Below are 21,371 nucleotides of genomic sequence, written 5' to 3'. Positions count from 1 at the left end.
GGCTTAGGGCTTGTGTTGATGATTTCAGTTTGAGATGCTTCCAAGATCATCATTGATAGGTGCATTTGACTTGCTGTTGACCTGCATTGCCATAGGCTTGCACGGGAATGCAAAACCCACTTGAAGAGATCAAAGCCTTCCAAACAGACCCTACTGGCCCGGGGACACAGCCCTGCAGGCTACAAACAATACAGTCCGATTATACAATCTCTGTACAATGTCCTTTAAACTGGCCATACTCCTATAAATCTGATTGTACAATATCCTTCAGAATTACCATAAGTATGTAAATTGATGGTCTACCTTAACAACTCCAATTTAGATCTACTCAAGCAGGTCCTTGTACCACATAGTCTTTGATATATCTAAAGTAGATTGTACAGTCAGTTTGTGAGATGCATGGTCAACTTTAGTTTACTATCAACTATGCAAGGCGAGGACCCACCTCAATAATAATCCTTTAAGTTTCTAAGCTAGCAATACACAGCTAGATTTACTCTCATTCAACCCTTGGGTGCTTGCAGGTCATGGTTTAAATGTTAGCTGATTCAGCAGGAGTTGGCCAAACCTCCAGCTGTCTATGACCAGCCTTTGGCTCCTTTCACACAGGTGGACTGATCGGGTCCGCCTGTCAGTTTTTTCAGTAACCCCGACTGGACCACCCATTGCCCCCTATGGAGCAGCGAGAGTCAATGAACATGTGTCCAATGACACCCGATGATATCCGATCCAATCCTTTCCACTAAAAACAGACGGATGGGGATCCATTCCCCATCCTTCTGGCGGATCGGATGGCAGTCGGGTGTAAATGGACACATTACACCTGATCACCCATAGAGAACAGCGGGCTGGCTGCATAAGGTATCCCCCTGCTCAGCGGGGATCAGCAGATAGATTCCCTGCTGAGCAGGTGGACTCCTGGAGGAGTCTACACCATGTCAAAGGGGCCATATCCAGTCTACACAGACAGGCCTTTGCCCTACAATTGTTGGTAGATCTAAAGGAGACTGTACATCTATATTGTAGGTGGTCAGCGTAAAGTTGACCAGGATAGATATACCAAGAACTATGTTGTACAAGGGCATGCTTGATTGGATACAACTATGTTGTGAAAGGATCTGCATGACTGGATACAAATTAAATATATTGTTTAGGTCTTTCCACATACTACATAGTTTTGGTAAAGTTAAATAAAATTGTGCAGAGTTTGTACAATCAGATCCTAATGTGTTTTGTCACCTTAGGTCCGACTCAAAAAGCTGTTCATAGGAGTTTTCTCTGCTTTGCTCCTGCATAAGCTATGCTGTCAGTCAGCATGATGAAATAGAGGAGGGGGCCTAGACATGCTGCTTGCAAGCGTGTTGTGCTCCTGAAGTTATATAATTTGAACATTAAAGTGTATTTAAACCCAAGAACAAAAAATGTAATATATTGCAGCTTACAAGTCCTCAAATGAGGTTGCAGCATTCGTTTTCTTTTTTCCTCCTTATTTTTCACCAGGTGATCCTACCAGTAACATATTTCCTGTTCTAGGGTGACAACACTCACTCACTGTACCATTTCAATGGAGGAGCAGCCTTGACACCCTAGGACAGCACTACACCTCTGCATCTCCCCATCTCCTTAACACAGGGGAGAGGTGTTCTGTAGTTCACATAAATGACTTGGACAGTCCTGATAATACTGCATGAGATAATACTGCAGAATTCACACTCACTGGCTCTCAGGCAGGATCAATCGGTATCGAACAGATATAACAAAACACTTTCGATGGTATATTTAAAGTGGAATTTCACTCTCTCAATCAACATTGACTATTTTTAATCCTTATGCTGCTAGCATTAGTAAATAAATAGGAAAGTATATTATATTTACTTTATATTTAAGTCCTGGTTTCCAGGTCTAGGTAAATGATCTTCTACATCCCAGGCATCATCAGGAAGGGAGGAGGGGTTTTCTTATCTAAGTACGTCCTCCTGCCTGCAAGTCTGGGCTAAGGGCAGATGGACTCCAGGAAGTATATGCTAGATGAATCATAGGCCCTCTGTCAATATGGCTATGGCCAGAAATGCTAGGGCAGGCATGTCCAACCTGCGGCCCGGAACCGCAGGCAATGCAGCCCACTGCCCCCTGACAATTTTTTTTTTTGCTGGGGAGAAAGGAAGTCGAGTCGGGGGCACAGCCACAGAGGTAGCCTCGGAGGGGATCATCCACTAGCTGTGTTAAATTAGTGCTGGGGGGAGGGGGGCGCGGCAGCACGGGAAGGGTGTGGCAGTGTTTTATCACTTATATACCTTAACTAATAGCATATATTTTATATGCGGCCCGAGAAAATTTCTCTACACTCAATGTGGCCCAGAGAAGCCAAAAGGTTGGACACCCATGTGCTAGGGGGTGTTTTTTTAGGGTGATTTTTTTAGCAAAATAAAGCATGGAGACATGGATAGATGGCTGAGTTTGCTTTATATATTAAAACTGAATAAAATAGCTCTTTTTGTTTGTGGTGCTCAGATGCCGCGTAGTTCCGCTGTACCAAAACATAAGGAGGCAAGTAAGAGAAGTTTATTGTTAGGGTTTACATACACTGTAACTTCTCTACCACTGCAACAATAAAATGTATATTGCTACATGGTGATATTTTATGAATAACAAAATATATATTTTAAACCATATAGCACGTTTCGATTAAACGAGTTCTTCTTTAAGAAAAAAAAAAAAAAAAAGGACCAATCCTAGATTACAAATTCTATAAATGAGAGATCATTCTCCTATATAATGTATGTTACAGTTCCCTGACCTATATACACACTATTTATCAAAGCTGGGATTACTCATGAATCATGTTTAGGGCATTTCTGAAACTCTACTGCATCATTGTTCATCTCACATGACCACACAACACTGGCATGTCTTCTTTTTCGTTGGTGTGCTCTTATCCCGTGTCTCGGCCGTGTTGGCTCCTTGGTTGGCATCAGTCTCTTGAGGTTTTCGCAATAGGGGCTGGCTTTCAGGGGCAGTGTTGGTTTCTCTGGTCCCAGGCTGACTGGAGGCTGATGGGCCTTGTGGAGAATTAGAGGAGCGTTGCTCATGTCCTGAGGGAGTTACCACTATGACTTGAGATATCTGGGCTTGGTTACCTTGAGTCTGGCCTTCAGGTAACAGTGACTGGCTAGGAATTTGGTCTGTACATGGCAGTGGTGTGTGTACCTCCTGGTCACTAGGTGGAAGCACCGAGCTCTGATTGTTTTCTAAAGGCATAGAGGCTGAATCCAGAGTCTGTTCCTCAAAATGCAATATGGAGCCCTGATTTAAGCCATCTGGTGTCTCAAACTCTGTGCAAACTGCCACAGGCTTCTCTGCTTCTTCTTGGATGTCCAGTAAAACAGAATGTGCTCTTTCTATCTCCAAAAATACAATCCCTTCATCTGCGGTGTGCCCTTGTTCATGGCTAATCAACATCGAAACTTTGCCTTCCTCAAGATTCTGGCTATCATTGTTTTGCATCTGTGACTCTGGGCTGAGCTGTTCCTTAGATAAAGATGACTGGTCACCATCCTGGTTCTGATGATCGGCTATTAGTTGGTCTCCAAGGTTCACCAGTTTTGTAATTTCATCCAGCAGTGATTCCTTGCCATTCTCGTTAGGTTTGAACACATCGTTGTTCAAGTTTTCCATTGAATGTGAGCCATCTGTAGTCTGACTAACATTTCCTAACTCCTTTGTAGGATTCCTCAGGTTTTGGTCTTCCTGCTCCAAGGTCTTCTCCAGGGAATCCAGCTGCTGGTTTGGAATACTTTGGACTTTATCAACAATATCCCCATCCAGGCTGACTTCTTGAGGATTCTCGCCTGGATCCTGATGTTCTCCTTTCTGATCTTGAAGTTCCTGGCTGTGTCCTGAATTCTGGATTTCGTTTTCTTTATTGAGAATTTCCTGGCTACTATCTGCATCTTTTTGAACAAAACCATCCACATTTTGGCTTGGATGTGTCTGTTTATCATCGGGTTCCTTTGAGTCTGAAAGTTCTACATCCGGGTTGTGTTCGTCTTTATGATTTTCTAATACATTTTTAGATCGAGGAGCTGGGACAGGACGTTCATCCTTCTCTATGCTAGAGGTGGGGTCTTTCTGGGATACAGTGAGCTTTTCTCCATGACTGTCACCTGGTTGGTCAGCTTCTTCTGTAATTGGATGTTCTTTAAGATTTTCGTTTTGATCAACTTGTGTTGGGCTTCTTTCACCATTCACAAGTTCTTTGTGCACCGTAATATCCTGAAATTAAATTTAGGTACATTTCAGTCAAAAGCAAAACAGTTACAAGGCAGGTTTATGTGCCATGGCATTAATATGGTAGGACAGGCCATCATGCTGTGCTAGGTCATATGGCCATACCTCCCAACTTTTTTAGATAGGAATGAGAGACACATACCTGTGTTTACCCGAAAATAAGACCGGGTCTTATATTAATTTTGGCTACAAAAAACACACTAGGGCTTATTTTCAGGGGATGTCTTATTTATTTATGGTATGTAAAAAGACGTTTCATAAAGGGATTGTAACCCTAAAATAAATAAATATCCTGATCCTTTAAAGCATGGTAGACAGCACAGTGCTTGTGTTGTGTCATTTAGCCCTCTTCATGTTCTTCATGTTCTAAAAACCTGGGATAAAATAATAAAATGTTAAAAAAAAGTTCTCTCCCCCTCTCTCCCTGTCAGCTCAGGAGTCAGCATTATGACATTCTGTAATCCCAAAAAAAAACCTTGGATAAAGTCATTGTAAAAATATGTAATCGATTTTGTAAAAAGATTATGTAATGTGCAGTGTGTCTCCTTTTGTAACTTTATTGTGGAAAATACCTTATTTACAGTGCCGCTGGGCACTCACGTGACCCTCCAGAGCTTTACTTTCCCTCTCCAAATACTGCAGAAGGAGGGGCTGAGATCAAGGAAATTTACTAGGGCTTATTTTTGGGGTAGGGCTTATATTGCAGCCATCCCTGAAAATCATGCTAGGGCTTATTTTCAGGGAAACAGGGTATTTGCAAAAGTATGAAGGCATAGGACACCCCCCTACCACGACCCCTTAACCGCTCCTTGCCCTCAATGCACTGTAGATGGGTGGCCACTGTAGGCAAGGTGACGTACCTGTGCGTCGCTGCACATTTCCGGGTTTAGAGCGCGCGCATGCACGTCCCCCCCTCCTGCTGTGATTGTACAAGCAAGTCGGGGCCAATGATCACAGCCGAGGCCTGCTGATCAGCTGTGTGCAATCACAGCTCAAGACTCTGTGTTGGTAAACAATACAGAGCTCTGTACAGAGGAGTGATCTGTCAGTTTCTCACCCATAGTAAAAAGCAGCATACTATAATCACATTACACATAATTAGGCACACATTTAACCCCTTGATCCCTCCAGATGTTAACCCCTTCCAAGCCAGTGTCATTAGAACAGTGACAGTGTATTAGTATTATCACCGATCACTATATTAATGTCACTGGTGATGTCAGTGGTTCCCGTCAGTGTCAGATTACCCGTCGCACTATCGCTGCCCTATTATAAGTCACTGATTGGCCACCATTAGTAGCATAGAAAAAAAAATAACTTAAAAATTACAGTATATTAACCATCATTTGTAGGCGCTATAACTTTCATGCAAACCAACCAATATACAGTTATTGAGATTTTTTTTTAAATCAACAATATGTAGCAGAATATATTTTGGCCAAAAGTTATAAAGAAATTCAATTTTTTAAATTTTTTTATTGGATATGTTTTATATTAGAAAGTAAAAAATATTGTTTTTTTTTTTTTTTAAGTTTTGGTCTTTTTTCGTTTAGATTGCAAAAAATAAAAAACCCAGTGGTGATAAAATACAACCATAAGAAAGCTCTATTTGTGTAAAAAAAATGATATCAATTTTCGTTTGGGTACAGTGTTGCATGATTGAGCATTTGCCAGTTAAAGTAGCGCGGATAGCAAAAAAATTGCTTGGTCATGAAGGGGGTAAAATCTTCTGGAGCTCAAGTGTTAAAGGAAAATTAAAATAGAAAAAAAAAAAAATATTAGTAATCCCCCAGGTGCTTGTTTTTTTTTTTTTTTGTGCAGGCCAGACATTCCTAACTCCACCGCAAGTGTCTAACTGCAGGTTCTGTAGTTATGCATGCCCCAAGAGACTCCTGTGACTTAGCTGATTTTATAATGATACGTATATAATTATATAGGGCTGGGTTCACACTGATGTGAATTGAATGCGGGTTTCCCCGCACCCAATTCGCATGACAGGTGAGTGTGACTGGCTCTCAATGGAGCTGGTTCACACACCTCCAGGGGGGCCCGCGGAGCGCACTGGAAAAAGGTCCTGTGTGTGTTTGGTTCCGATTCAGGTGCGAATAAAGGCAAAAATGTGGAGCTGATTCACCCCTGAAACAGTGAACGGGGATGCACCCGTGACCGCATTAACGTGAACCCAGCCTAACAAAATAAATCTACATGGGATGCCATGAATGATGTAGCAGGACTTAACGTTATACTGTCTTTGTCCCCTACTGGATGTAGTTGGACTGCGTGCCTGGCTGGCTATGTGCGCCAGAAAAATTTTAAGTGGGATTATAGATTTAAAGCTGAACTTCAGGAATTAGCAGCAAGGTGCATGTCACCTCCTGAACTTATCACTAATACATACCTCCTCAGGGAGCTCTGAAGCTGAACCTACTTGTCTCAGTTCCTTCGGCAGCAGAGTCCATGCAGCTGCTATGCCCGCCCTTCCCCTCCTCTTGCCCAATCACAAAAGTCTTTGTATTATGTGAAGTCACCCACAAAATACAAAGGCTTCTGTGAACTGGCATCAGAGGAGAGGGGCGGGCAGAGCTGCTGTGTGTGCTGTACTTCAGGAATAAAGCTTTATACTACTGGTTTAGAAAGATAGATGTTACCTGGACTTTCGCTACTTTCAAAGGCCTCAGTTCTGGGTTTTCCAGATACACCAGTTCTGATTGAAGACTGGAATAATAAAAATATGAGCAAAATAAGTATTTAAAAACAAATTAATAAATTCTATTATTAATAAACATTTCTTCAAACCCTTGTTTCTGAAATCATGGGCCTCAGACCCTACTTACATGGGCCATGACAGCAAAAGTTTACAGGCAGCACAGAGGAAAGGAGATATGCATGCACCTCCTATTACAGCAGGCTGATATAACAGCTTTCTGTAATGCCAGGCTTAGAGAAGAGTGCTCAGTGTGTGTGTGTGTGGGTGGGGGGGGTACACAAGTGATCAGTGTATGAGGGGTGTGGGGGGTAGGGATAGACCGATATGGTTTTTTCAGGGCCGATACCGATAGTTTGGTCACAACATATCGGTATCAGCCGATATGGGCTGATATTTTGTACATTTAAAGTTTTGAAAAATAAAGACAATTTTTGACACAAATCTGGTACTGAACATGTTCCTTTTTGTTTAATGCTTAATGGTTGGCTTGCTGGTACCCTTTGGTGGGTGGCTGGCTGGCTCCTTGTGGTGGGTGGCTGGCTGGCACCCTGTGGTGGGTGGGTGGCTGGCTGGCACCCTGTGGTGGCTGGCTGGCTGGCACCCTGTGGCGGGTGGCTGGCTGGCACCCTGTGGTGGGTGGCTGGCTGGCACCCTGTGGTGGGTGGGTGGCTGGCACCCTGTGGTGGGTGGCTGGCTGGCTGCCCCCTGTAGTGGATGGCTGGCTGGTTGGCACCCTGTGGTGGGTGGCTGGCTGGCACCCTGTGGTGGGTGGCTGGCTGGCACCCTGTGGTGGATGGCTGGCTGTCTGGCACATTGTGGTGGGTGGCTGGCTGGGATTTACTACCACTTTAAGGACTATGATAGCACCCTGCTGGGAACTATGCTGTGCCTGTGTGTAGTGACAAATCATTCCGGTTGCTGCAAGTGTTGCTGAGCCTGTTACTGCCAGTGATACTGCATCTGTTACTGAGCCTGCTACTGCCAGTGATACTGCACCTGTTACTGAGCCTGTTACTGCCAGTGATACTGCACCTGTTACTGAGCCTGTTACTACCAGTGATACTGCACCTGTTGCTGAGCCTGTTACTGCTAATGATACTGCACCTGTCATTGAGCTTGTTATTGCCAGTGATACTGAACCTGGTATTGAGCCTGTTACTGCCAGTGATACTGTACCTGTTACGGAGCCTATTACTGCTAGTGATACTGCACCTGTTACTGAGCCTGTTACTGCTAGTGATACCACACCTGTTACCTAGCCTGTTACTGCCAGTGATACTGCACCTGTTACTGAGCCTGTTACTGCTAGTGATACTGCACTTGTTACTGAGTCTGTTACTGCCAGTGATACTGCACCTGTTACTGAGCTTATTACTGCTAGTGATACTGCTCCTGTTACTGAGGCTTTTACTGCTAGTGATTCTGATTCTGCACTTGGTACTGAGCCTGTTACTGCCAGTGATACTGCACCTGTTACTGCCAGTGATACTGCACCTGTTACTGAGCCTGTTACTGAACCTGTTACTGCTAGTGAAACTGCATCTGTTACTGAGCTTGTGACTGCTTGTGATTACCAATATTCTATAGCGCTACTCTATTTTTTTTATAGTATTCTATACCTGTTGCCATAAGTATTAATAAATTAGTGAGCATCTGTGTTCTGCAAGCAACCTTGTACCGTACTCCTGGTGCAGGTGGGAGCAGAGTCTGGCAGCTAAAGAGGAGCACAAAAGTGAGCAATGGAACAGCAGTGCAGTGGGTGCAGAAGTCAGCAGTGTGAGTGGGGCGCAGGGAGGAGCAGTGTAAAAGTGGTGCAGGAGGGGTGCAGAGATGGGCAGTGTAAGAGGAGTGCATGGGTAATGCAATGGGAAACAGTGTAAGAGGGGTTCATAGGAGTGCAGAGCTAATCAATGTAAGATGGGTGCAGAGATGAGCAGTGGCAGAAGGGGGTGCAGTAGTGGAAGAGGGGTGCAGACATAGGTGGAGGATAAGAGGTGCAGTGGTAAGTGGTGATGTCACTTGCTATTTAAATAAATGCTCAGACAAAGTACCAGCTTTCTGTCTATATTCTGAAAGCAAAAAAAAAAACAAATTTAATGGAAAAGTTTAGGTTTTTAAAAATGATTGTGCTCAAGTTTAAATGTGTTTCTTTGTGGCACAGAAATTAAAGTATTCTTTGTGGGTACATGGAACGTGTGTATATAGCAAGTAGGTTCAGGTTCCAGTTAGCTTTGCCCTTTAAACCCCTTCCACTGTCAGTGCAGCCCTCATTATTGTTCTCCTTGAAGTACCCAGGGTACCCCAAGTCTTTCACAGTCCTACTATAGGAATGACTCTCACAAATCCATTCTTTGTTGGGATCTATCATTTTTATTTTATTTACAATGTTTTTTGCTTTATTACAAATGCAAAATAAAATTAAAATTAGCAGTATACTTGAATGTAAACACATGCATTATGTTTGTGGGGTTTTTTTTATTTTTTTTTATTCGCCCATTGGTATTTGTCTTTGCTGACACTTTGGTAATACAGTAAGTGTCTTCTTGGGTCCCAGTTACATCGTTACATAGTTAGTCTGGTTGAAAAAAGACACAAGTCCATCTAGTTCAACCAATTAAATGGGGAAAAAAAATTATAAAATTTGGTAACAATTTTCCTATTTGGGTCCTCGGAATAAAGAGAACCTCATGCAAACCAATCCTGTGTACAAAGATTTGGGCTCTTGCACATCTATTTTGTTGAACCATGAAATGGTCCATGGACTCACCTTTCCAGCTGTTGTTCGAGGTCCTTTATTTGACCTTCTGTCTCACTCAATGGATTCTCTGCTTCTACTCCTGCTGTAGGAACCAGGCCATCCATCAGCCAGCGATCTCGTAGGGACTTTCTCTGTGGACACGAGAAAAGCAAAAGAGAAGCTCCATCACTGATATCTCTGAGGGAGGCTAAACTAATAGTTTGTGGAACATGGAAGCACAGAAAAGCGGAACAGAAGCTCGAAGGGAACCAGGTACATTCTGAGATTAAGCCCTTTCCGCCCGGCCTTTAGCAGAATGATGGCTGAGCGGGGATCAGTTATCCTGCCTGAACGTCATATGAAGTCCATCAGGATTAACTTGCTCGTGCGCGCCCCCTGGGACGTGCAGAGCGGCGATCAGTGGTGCAGTGTGTCGGAGCAATCTGGGTAAAGAGCCTACAACGTAGGCTCTTTACACCTGAACAGCTGTGACCAATCACAGCTGATTGCAGCAGTAACCAGGAAGTGTCAGTAATTGGCCTTCCTCAGGCGCGAATAGAGGAGAGCTGATCAGCGGCTCTTCTGACAAGGGGGGTCTGCTCTGATAATCAGCGCATTGATTATCAGCGCAGCCCCCATCAGAGGTGCCCATCCCAGATGCCAATTAGTTCCCAACAGATGCCAATCAGTGCCCATCACAGATATCAATCAGTGCCCATCACAAATGCCAATCAGTGCCGATAATAAATGCCAATTAGTGCCCATCAGTAAGGCCTGTCAGTGCCTCCTCATCAGTGTTGCCCATTAGTCTCACCTATCAGTGCCCATCAGTGCTGTCTATCAGTACCCACCATTGCCTATTAGTGACCATCAGTACCGCCTATCAGTGCCCATCAGAGCCACCTATCAGTAACAATTTGGTAACAATTTTTCCTATTTGGGTCCTCGTAATAAAGAGAACCTCAAGCAAACCAATCCTGTGTACAAAGATTTGGGCTCTTGCACATCTACTTTGTTAAACCATTAAATAGTCCATGGACTCACCTTTCAAGCTGTTGTTTGAGGTCCTTTATTTGACCTTCTGTCTCACTCAATTGGTTCTCTGCTTCTACTCCTGCCCATCATTAATGCCTGTCATCAGTGTTGCCCATCAGTCTCACCTATTAGTGCCCATCAGTGCTGTCTATCAGTGCCCATCAGTGCCGCCTATCAGTGCCCATCAGCGCTGCATATCAGTGCTGTCTATCAGTGCTGCATATTAGTGCCTCCTCATCAGTGCCACCTTAACAGTGCCTCCTCATCAGTCCCCATCAGTGCAGCCTCATCAGTAAAGGAGAAAACATACTTATTTACAAAATTTTATAACATAAATGAAGAAAAACTTCAGTCTTTTTTTTTTTTTTATTTATTTATTTAGCAAAAAATAAAAACCCAGAGGTGATCAAATGCCACCCACCAAAAGAAAGCTCTGTTTGTGGGGAAGAAAATGATAAAAATGTTATATGGGTACAGTGTAGCATGACTGCGCAATTGTCATTCAAAATGTGACAGCACTGAAAGCTGAAAATTGGTCTGGGCAGGAAGGGGGGTGAAAGTGCCTGGTATTGAAGTGGTTAAATGGGTTACCAGTTCTGACACAAATGTGGAACAGGCCATGCGCCATGGTGGACATGCAGGAATCTACATGCTCAGAACCCCCACCAATCACGTGTATGAATAGTGATTAAAACAGCTGGGTGTCCTGGCGTGTACAATGTATGGGCTTCTTTTTTAGGGCAGAACCAGGGAACACTGGTCTACTAGCACCCCAGGAAGACATTCGGGTCCATGACTGAGCAAGAAATGGTGACCACATTCTCTGCATGACAAACCAAGGACACCCCTGATGGATGTACAGACAGCTCACACACATCACAAAGGTACAAAATACACACCTGTAATAAATCTCAGAAGAACACCGGCAGTTTGTCCCATTACCTTTAACTGATGCAGTTTGATTCTCTGCTGGTCCAGCTCCCTCTGGATTCTGTCCACCTCGCTCAGGATCCTGCGCTTCTCCTGTCAAAGCAAAGCAGGCAATTAGATCGTATGTCCATCATGTAAAAGGTTTTAGACCCCGTTCACACTGGGGCGACCTGTCAGGCGACCTGGTCGCCTGACAGGTCGCCTGCCATAGAGAAGCTGTGGACCCGTTCTAATAGGAGCGACACAAGTCGCTCCGACTTAGAAAAAGGGTCCGGAGCTTCTTTGGGGCGACCTGGAGCGACCTGCATTGACTTCAATGTTATGAAGTCCGTGCCGGCCGCTCCTGTGAGGTCGCCCCGGCAAGTCGGATCGCCCCAGTGTGAACGGGGTCTTAGGGTGTATTATTTATTTATTACTTGTGTCTCCCTAAACTGTGCGCATCAATAGAAACACACAGCCCTGTAGCCTAGGATGGGATGGAATGTGGAAGAGTTAGAACCTCTGTCATGTTTTTATTATGGCTGGCTGTGTCTCTGCTTGGGAAAATCACTATTTGTCCTTTGGCCCATTGTGACCAAAACAAAAAGGTTTCAGCTGTAACCAGTGACAGGGTGACCTATCAGTAGCAACATCTTTTCCAGTGAAAAGTTTTTTGAGTCACATGTCTAAGTTTTACAGGTACATGCTGCCAGACAGGAATCCAGAAAACACATTAACCCTACATTCACACCTGCGCTCTTTTTTGTTTTTGGTTTTTCAGAAACGCACTAAAGTCCATTTAACATTGTTTCCTATGGTTCATATTCACATCTATGCGTTTTTTAGCCAGTGCGTATTTGGAAATGACCAGGGACTTTTTTTCCCGCAGCAGATTGAGTTTTGTGTGTAATAGACTTCAATGGAGTCGCACCAGAAATGCAAGTGTTGTCTTTTTGATGTGTTTTGCATTTTTTTCCCCCTTTAAAACACTGTATGTAACTGATTGCTAAAGAGCGGGCCAGGAAGCTGGCCGCCGCATCCTTAACAACCGATGAGTCATAAGCTGTCAGCAGGGGGAAGAAAAGAATTGTAGAAAATGATGTGCCCCCACCCAATCCATACCAGGTCCTTTGTGTCTGGTATAGATTTGGAGGGAAACGCCACGTCAAAATTAAAAAAAAAAATGTTGTGGGCCCCCCTCCCCAAAATCCACACCAGGGAGGGGACGATCAAGTTTTGGGGCAGAGGAGGCTCTGTCCCTCCCAACCCTAAAGCACCTTGTTTGGGGACAAGGGCCTCTTCCCCACAACCCTGGGCTGTGGTTGTGGGGGTCTGCAGGCGGGGGGGCTTATCAGAATCTGGAAGCCCCCTTAACAAGGGGGCCCCCAGATCCCAGACCCCCCCCCATGTGAATGGGTATGGCGTACATTGTACCCCTACCCATTCACTAAAAATGTGTAAAAGTGAATAAAAACAGTAAAAGAGTTTTTGACAATTCCTTTATTAAAAAATAAAAAAATAATGTCCCCCGATGTAGATCCATCATCAATCATGATGCTGCCACCACCGTTGGACCCCAAAAAAAACTCCGCTCAGCATGAACGCTCCCGCGGTCTGCCTGCCCCACTGTGTGACATTTCTTAAATAGTTATGGGGCAGGGCCACCTGGTGACGTCACCTGCTGGCACCACCCCTCTGTGCCGTCGGCGGCCCAGCATGCACTGGCCGATGGCGTTTTTACCGTCCCACTCCTTAGCAACCAGCTATATGCAGTGATTTAAAAGGGACATTAAAAAAAAAAAAAACACAAAACGCAAAATGCATGAAAAATGCATGCAAAAATGCATCAAAATGCGGATTTAAAAACACAAAACGCACCTGAAAAATGCATCAACCGTATAGATGTGAATTTAGACCTAAAAAGGCATTGAAAACACACTGAAAAAGCATACCCCGTTTAAAAGCACACCAGTGTGAAGGGGCCCCAAGGGCTCTTCCATATTTACGATGCCCTCTGAAAAGCAATCTGCTTTTGGATCCCTTTCAGGGGGCATTAGACAAGCGGTGGGGAGGCATTATATAATCTTCTCAATGCTTGATTTAATCCTATAAATGACACACTATGGGCTCTTTCGCATTGGGGGGTGTAAAAACAGGTGGCTGAGCTGCAGTTTTACCACACCCTGACCCTTACCCCGGCCGCCCACCCGAATCCTAACATTACAGCTGGTCAAAGTTCCCAATTGAAATCAATGGGGCTCCACCACATCCATGAGTCAAATGGTCCCAGAATGTAAAATTGCTGTTTGTCAATTGACAAAAAAAAGAAAAAACGAGGGGCATCAGGAGGTGACCGTAGCACCATCAGCCTTTGCTTTAAACAAATATCCACCACGGATCACTTTTCAGAGGGCGGTCTGAAAGAAACCTATGTGCCACAATTGCGTGCATAGACTGTGGTTGTGGTGTGGCCCCATAGACTTGCATGGATCACGGTCAGCTGCGATAATGCCTGTGGAATGCGACATGCTAATTTCTGCCGCCATGGCGAAGCACAACACCGTGGCCTCAGCATGCGTACAGCACTGAGCAGCTGCATGTCAGTGTTCAGGGGGGCAGTCAGTGGACAGAAAAAACGCAGCTCAACCACCTGGTTTTACCTCCCCCAGGCTGCTCCAGTGAATGAGCCCTTAGCCTGCCATTATTGCTCTGACCTCCTATAGTGAATCTGTACAGGACGCATGCTGGTGGAATCACTCGCTCTCCTCCTGTGCAGTGGAGTGTTAGCTCTGCAGGACAAATCTGACATGTTTTACTTACCGTGATTCCATGCAGGCGCTGGCTGTAGATCTGAGTCTCCTCCATCTTGACACTGTAGAGGAAAAATAAATATCATGTATGAAACGGTTCGCAGTGTCACCACTTCCTTTCACAGCTTCTTCCTGCCACAAAACTCTTCTATTTACTAGATGTGCACCAGATCTTCTATTTACTCTATGCAGGTGGATTAGAAGACTGTACAGAGCAAATATAATAAGCCCCTCCTCATAACACTAAGCCCCACCCCTATTTCATGTGCCTGTTACCATGGCAGCTATAAGAAGTCGGGCTGTGCTATACTCACGCTGGCCTGCTGAGATGTACTTAACCAGCTGTGCTGGTCACACCTAACTCCCCCCCACAACCTAACTCTCTAATGTTTCCATGGCAACATGCAAAACAACACAAAGAAGGCCTCACAGGGGAATTCTGTCCTACACCATGTTGTTGTCAAACTATACCAAGTTACTGAAGCACTTTTAAAAGACCTTTAGTAAACCTAGTGTCCCTGTAATGATATACAGCAAACAACACTTGTATTGTTATCCGCCATTGCTGTTCCTGGGCATGAGCCCTTCCACAACTCTAAAAGTCACTCACATAGAAGAAATATGAATTCACTGCTTGTGTGTGATAGAGGATGTCACGTCCTATGTAGGGTTTCTCCTCAACTCTCCTATCCCTTCCAGCATGTCCCCAGTGTCTGACCATTTCCTGTAACATGTCCTCTGCCTTTTCCACCATGTCCCCAGTGTCTGACCATTTCCTGTAACATGTCCTCTGCCTTTTCCACCATGTCCCCAGTGTCTGACCATTTCCTGTAACATGTCCTCCGCCTTTTCCACCATGTCCCCAGTGTCTGACCATTTCCTGTAACATGTCCTCCGCCTTTTCCACCATGTCCCCAGTGTCTGACCATTTCCTGTAATATGTCCTCCGCCTTTTCCACCATGTCCCCAGTGTCTGACCATTTCCTGTAACATGTCCTCCGCCTTTTCCACCATGTCCCCAGTGTCTGACCATTTCCTGTAACATGTCCTCCGCCTTTTCCACCATGTCCCCAGTGTCTGACCATTTCCTGTAACATGTCCTCCGCCTTTTCCACCATGTCCCCAGTGTCTGACCATTTCCTGTAATATGTCCTCCGCCTTTTCCACCATGTTCCCTGTGTCTGACCATTCCCTGTAATATGTCCTCCGCCTTTTCCACCATGTCCCCAGTGTCTGACCATTTCCTGTAACATGTCCTCCGCCTTTTCCACCATGTCCCCAGTGTCTGACCATTTCCTGTAACATGTCCTCCGCCTTTTCCACCATGTCCCCAGTGTCTGACCATTTCCTGTAATATGTCCTCCGCCTTTTCCACCATGTCCCCAGTGTCTGACCATTTCCTGTAACATGTCCTCCGCCTTTTCCACCATGTCCCCAGTGTCTGACCATTCCCTGTAACATGTCCTCCGCCTCTTCCACCATGTCCCTGGTGTCTGACCATTCCCTGTAATATGTCCTCTGCCTCTTCCACCATGTCCCCAGTGTCTGACCATTTCCTGTAACATGTCCTCCTTCTTCTCCTGTATGTCCCCATTGTCTGACCATTTCCAGTAACATGCCCTCTGTCTCCTACAACATGTCCCCAGTGCCTGACCATTTCCTGGAACATGTCCTCTATATCCTCCAGAATGTCCCCGGTGTCTGACCATTTCCTGGAACATGTCCTCTCTCTCCTACAACATGTCCCCAGTGTCTGACCATTTCTTGGAACAGGAACATGTCCTCTGTCTCCTCCATGATGTCCCCAGTGTCTGACCATTTTCTGGAACATGTCCTGACTCTCCTCCGGCATGTCCCCAGTGTATGACTATTCCCTAGAACATGTCCTCTGTCTCTTCCAGCATGTCCCCATTGTCTAACCATTTCCGGTAACAGGTCCTTTTCCAGTATGTCCCCAGTGTCTGACCGTTTCCTGTAACATGTCCTCTGTCTCCTCCAGTATGTCCCCAGTATCTGACCGTTTCCTGTAACATGTCCTCTGTCTTCTCCAGTATGTCCCCAGTGTCTGACTGTTTCCTATAACATGTCCTCTGTCTCCTCCAGTATGTCCCCAGTGTCTGACCGTTTCCTATAACATGTCCTGTGCCTCCTCCAGTATGTCCCCAGTGTCTGACCGTTTCCTGTAACATGTCCTCTGTCTCCTCCAGTATGTCCCCAGTGTCTGACCGTTTCCTATAACATGTCCTGTGTCTCCTACAACATGTCCCCAGTATCTGACCATTTCCTATAACAGATTCTCTCTCTCCTCCAGCATGGTCCCGGTGTCTGACCATTTCTTATAACATGTCCTCTGTCTCCTACATGTCCCCAGTGTCTGACCATTTCCTATAACATGTCCTCTGTCTCCTCCAGCATGGCCCCAGTGTCTGACTGTTTCCTGTAACATGCCCTCTGTCTCTTACAACATGTCCCCAGTGTTTGACCAGTTCCTGTAACATGTCCACCGTCTTCTCCAGTATGTCCCCATTGTCTGACCATTTCCTGTAACATGTCCTCTGTCTCCTACAACATGTCCCCAGTGTTTGACCAGTTCCTGTAACATGTCCACCGTCTTCTCCAGTATGTCCCCATTGTCTGACCATTTCCGGTAAGAGGTCCTCCGTCTCCTCCAGTATGTCCCCAGTGTCTGACTATTTCCTGGAACATGTCCTCTGTCTCCTTCATCATGTCCCCAGTGTCTGACCATTTTCTGTAACATGTCCTCTATCTCCTCCAGTATGTTCCCAGTGTCTGACCATTTCTCATAAATTGTCCTGTGTCTCCAACAGTATGTCCTCAATGTCTGACCATTTCATGTAACATGTCTCCTCAAGCATGTCCCCATTGTCTGACCATTTCCTGTAACATGTCCTCTGTCTCCTCCAGTATGTCCCCAGTGTCTGACTATTTCCTGTAACATGTCATCTGTCTCCTCCAGTATGTCCCCATTGTCTGACCATTTCCTGTAACATGTCCTCTGTCTCCTCCAGTATGTCCCCAGTGTCTGACCATTTCCTGTAACATGTCCTCTGTCTCCTCCAGTATGTCCCCAGTGTCTGACTATTTCCTGTAACATGTCCTCTGTCTCCTCCAGTATGTCCCCAGTGTCTGACCATTTCCTGTAACATGTCCTCTGTCTCCTCCAGTATGTCCCCATTGTCTGACCATTTCCTGTAACATACTTGTGGCAAGCACTATTCATATAGTCACTTGGATTGTCTTGTGGACAGTCGGGTTAGGTGGAATTATGGTCAGATAATCATTATCTTCACTACATTGACTCCTCCCTATTAATAATCGTCTTCTTCTGGAGGCAGAATGTCTGGGTGAGGTGTAGTGTAGACATAAATGGTATACTGTATTTCCATAGCACTGTACTAAGCACTAGTGACATCTGCTCATTGTATCCTAGAAGTTGTAGGGTTAAATCAGACTTATGCCTAATACACATGATCAGAAAATCGTAGGAAAAAAAATGCTTTTGAATCGATCATTCGATACTCTGATTGTTAGTACACAGCTTTCGAAAGCTGATCATGACAATTCTGGCAAAATTATTTGAAGGGACAAACATTTTTTTCGTATGACAGCAGAATGAACGATTTTCATTTAATCAGTATGTAGAACCCTTTAGTGTGCTACTAGTGCCAGTATAGGAAAATTTAAGTTTATCACTGATGGTAAGATTTGTGAGTTAGTAACTGGGTCAGGGTTACTGCAAGTCAAGCATGATGGCTCTACAGAGGCAGGTCTCTGGTGCCTCCTTATGGATCTAGAAGCTTGTAGAAACTTCTGGAAGTTAGTGGGCGGAGGCCAGGAGGTCCTGGTCTGTATACTTAAGGGAGTCTGACCAATCCCCATGCAGGCAGAATGTGCTGGGCGGAGTGGATGGATCAGCCCTTAAGTATGGGAGTCAGGTGGAAAATGGAGTGCAGAGGAGACTGTCAGTGGCCTAGGAGGGGATCCCTGATTCTGGGGGAGAGGGGGTTCCGCCCCTAGGCTGGGCTTGGGAAGATCCTTTCAGAGTGAGTACATAAGCACACCCAGGGATTCACAAGGAGAATGTAGCCATCTTTCAGAAGGACAGTGCTGTGCTTAACCCATTCTATCCCTTGCCCTGAGAGATCTTCAGAGCAGCCAGGTGGGCTGGTAGACAAGCAGCCAGGAGGGCTGGTAGTGCCTGCAGGCAGTTGAGCTGGGAGCAGTTCACAAAGGAGAGAAGATACTCCTGCATGCAATTTACAACATATTGTGCTTTTTTTCTAAAGAGGACCAAGAGCTCCTAGCCCTCAAAGGACTTTTTCTGTGGATTCTTGAGGACTGAGGGCCAGTTTACACGACATTCAGTCCAGTGCATTTTTTTCTGAATCAACGCATGAATAGTAGGTTATATGGTTTTCAATGGCAACAAAAAAATGCAACAAAAAAGCACCGAAACGCATCAAAACCACGCATGCAGAAAAGCATGCAGAACGCATCCAGACTGTGTTTCTATGGTGTGAACCGGCCCTATGGGTGTCTAGGAGGGAGAAACAGTCCAGGATCGTTGTTGTGTACAGAGGATGGACGTTGTCCCCATTCATTTTTTATCAGGTTGGGCATCCCATTCATTTTTCATTAGGTTGGGCATCCCATTCATTTTCCATCAGGTTGGGCATTCCATTCATTTTTCATCAGGTTGGGAATCCCATTAATTTTTCATCAGGTTGGGCATCTCATTCATTTTTCATCAGGTTGGGCATCCCATTAATTTTTCATCAGGTTGGGCATTCCATTTATTTTTCATTAGGTTGGGCATCTCATTCATTTTTCATCAGTTTGGGCATCCCATTCATTTTTCATCAGGTTGGGCATTCCATTCATTTTTCATCAGGTTGGGCATCCCATTCATTTTTCATCAGGTTGGGCATCCCATTCATTTTTCATCAGGTTGGGCATCCCATTCATTTTTCATCAGGTTGGGCATTCCATTAATTTTTCATCAGGTTGGGCATTCCATTCATTTTTCATCAGGTTGGGCATCCCATTCATTTTTCATCAGGTTGGGCATTCCATTCATTTTTCATCAGGTTGGGCATCCCATTCATTTTCCATCAGGTTGGGCATTCCATTCATTTTTCATCAGGTTGGGCATTCCATTCATTTTTCATCAGGTTGGGAATCCCATTCATTTTTCATCAGGTTGGGCATTCCATTCATTTTTCATCAGGTTGGGCATTCCATTCATTTTTCATCAGGTTGGGCATTCCATTCATTTTTCATCAGGTTGGGCATCCCATTCATTTTTCATCAGGTTGGGCATCCCATTCATTTTTCATCAGGTTGGGCATCCCATTCATTTTTCAATCAGGTTGGGCATTCCATTCATTTTTCATCAGGTTGGGCATCCCATACATTTTTCATCAGGTTGGGCATCCCATAATAATCCCTCTACCCCATCCATTATTACCCCTAATAAAACAACAAGGCCAGAGACTGACTTCTTGTGTCTGGATGCAAGTGAAAGAATGCAAAGTGCCTGGCTGTGCAGTAATAGGGGAGACAGTTACCAGCAGTCCCTGAGGGGGGTAGTGCTACAAGTACAGTATTCGTCGGAAGAAAAATCAGAGCAAGACCACGCATGCTCAGAAAGAAAATAATACATTACTATACCATACAACACATTACATCACTTCCGAAAGTTGTATTCTATCATACGAGAATTTTCTTTACTGTAATAACCTCTTCATTTTTGATAAGAGACCAGCATGTAAAAAGAAAAAAGGGACGATCATTTCAGATAATCTCATCGCCATAGGCATGGCACAGGGTGTGACGGGTGTGCTTGGGCACACCCTAATTACCCCATGCTCTGCCGATTCTGCCCCATAGGGCCGGTTCACACTATAGAACACAGTCTGGATGTGTTCCGTATGCTTTTCTTCTGCATTGTGAACACAAAAGGTCATCACTGCCCCCGTCTCTCCACCTCGTCCAATCAGAAAATGCTTTGCATTTATTCAGAAAATGCAAATCATTCTCAGAATGGTGCCCGTGCCAAGTGGCCGACCTCCTGTGTTCACAAATGCAGCAGCGCAGTCGCTCAGCACAGGACCTGGAAGCAAGTGGAAATCACTGGGGTAGCGGTGTCAGTCCTGTGTGATGACATGCCCCCTAGGGGCAGCAAGTAAATGACAGGCTGGGCCAACAAGAAAATGGGCATAATGATGAATTAATCTGGGGACAGCCCTGCAACATGAAGAGGGTAAGTAGTCATTGGAATTTTTTTTTTAACCACTTGCCGACCGCCGCCCGACTATATACGGCGGCGGTCAGCCCCTCCCAGGCAAAGTGACGTACCGGTACGTCACTGGCCTGGGAGCGAATAGGGGGCGAGCGCGCGCCGCCGGAGGCGCGCTCCCGCCCCCGCTCGTACCAGAGGAAGCCGGCGCGTGTGACTCGCCGGTCACTCGCGATCGTCGGGCAGAGAGGGAGAAAGGCAGGCGGCTAATGTAACCAAAGCCGCCTGTCATTCTCCCCTGTGTAAAAACACAGATCACTCGGTCCTGCTATGTAGGACCGTTGATCTGTGCTGTTACACACACAGCCACATCCAATGACAATTAGAAGCATGCCCCTAGGGACACACTTAACCCCCCAATAAAGTTAACCCCTTCCCTCCCAGTGTCATTTTTACAGTAACAGTGCATATCTATAGCACTGATTACTGTAGTAATGTCACTGGTACCCCCAAAAGTGTCAAAAATGTCGGTTAAGGGTCCGATCTGTCCGCCGCAATGTCGCAGTACCGCAAAAAAAATCGCAGATCGCCGCCATTACGCGTTAAAAAAAAAAAAACAACAAAAAT

At 45.2% G+C, this 21,371-nt stretch overlaps 1 protein-coding gene across 1 annotated transcript in view; it reads right to left on the bottom strand.

Annotated features, from left to right (window-relative positions):
• Nucleotides 1-2,428: 2,428 nt before the first annotated feature.
• PALM3 (paralemmin 3) overlaps nt 2,429-21,371 on the bottom strand; it is an 84,232-nt gene continuing 65,289 nt past the window's right edge. Inside the window, exons 2-6 of the mRNA XM_082255953.1 lie at nt 14,496-14,547; nt 11,709-11,789; nt 9,762-9,883; nt 6,936-7,002; nt 2,429-4,272 (exon numbers count right to left, since the gene is read on the bottom strand). Coding sequence (XP_082112079.1) covers nt 2,884-4,272; nt 6,936-7,002; nt 9,762-9,883; nt 11,709-11,789; nt 14,496-14,540 — 1,704 coding nt within the window. The 5' untranslated portion in view covers nt 14,541-14,547 and the 3' untranslated portion in view covers nt 2,429-2,883. The remainder of the gene's footprint in view (nt 4,273-6,935; nt 7,003-9,761; nt 9,884-11,708; nt 11,790-14,495; nt 14,548-21,371) is intronic.

Source organism: Pelophylax lessonae, assembly GCF_965119305.1.
Source record: "Pelophylax lessonae genome assembly, chromosome: 4".
Classification (NCBI taxonomy): Eukaryota; Metazoa; Chordata; class Amphibia; order Anura; family Ranidae; genus Pelophylax; species Pelophylax lessonae.
The sequence above is the reverse complement of the archived record's forward strand: the minus strand, read 5'-3'. Positions and strand labels throughout refer to the sequence as shown.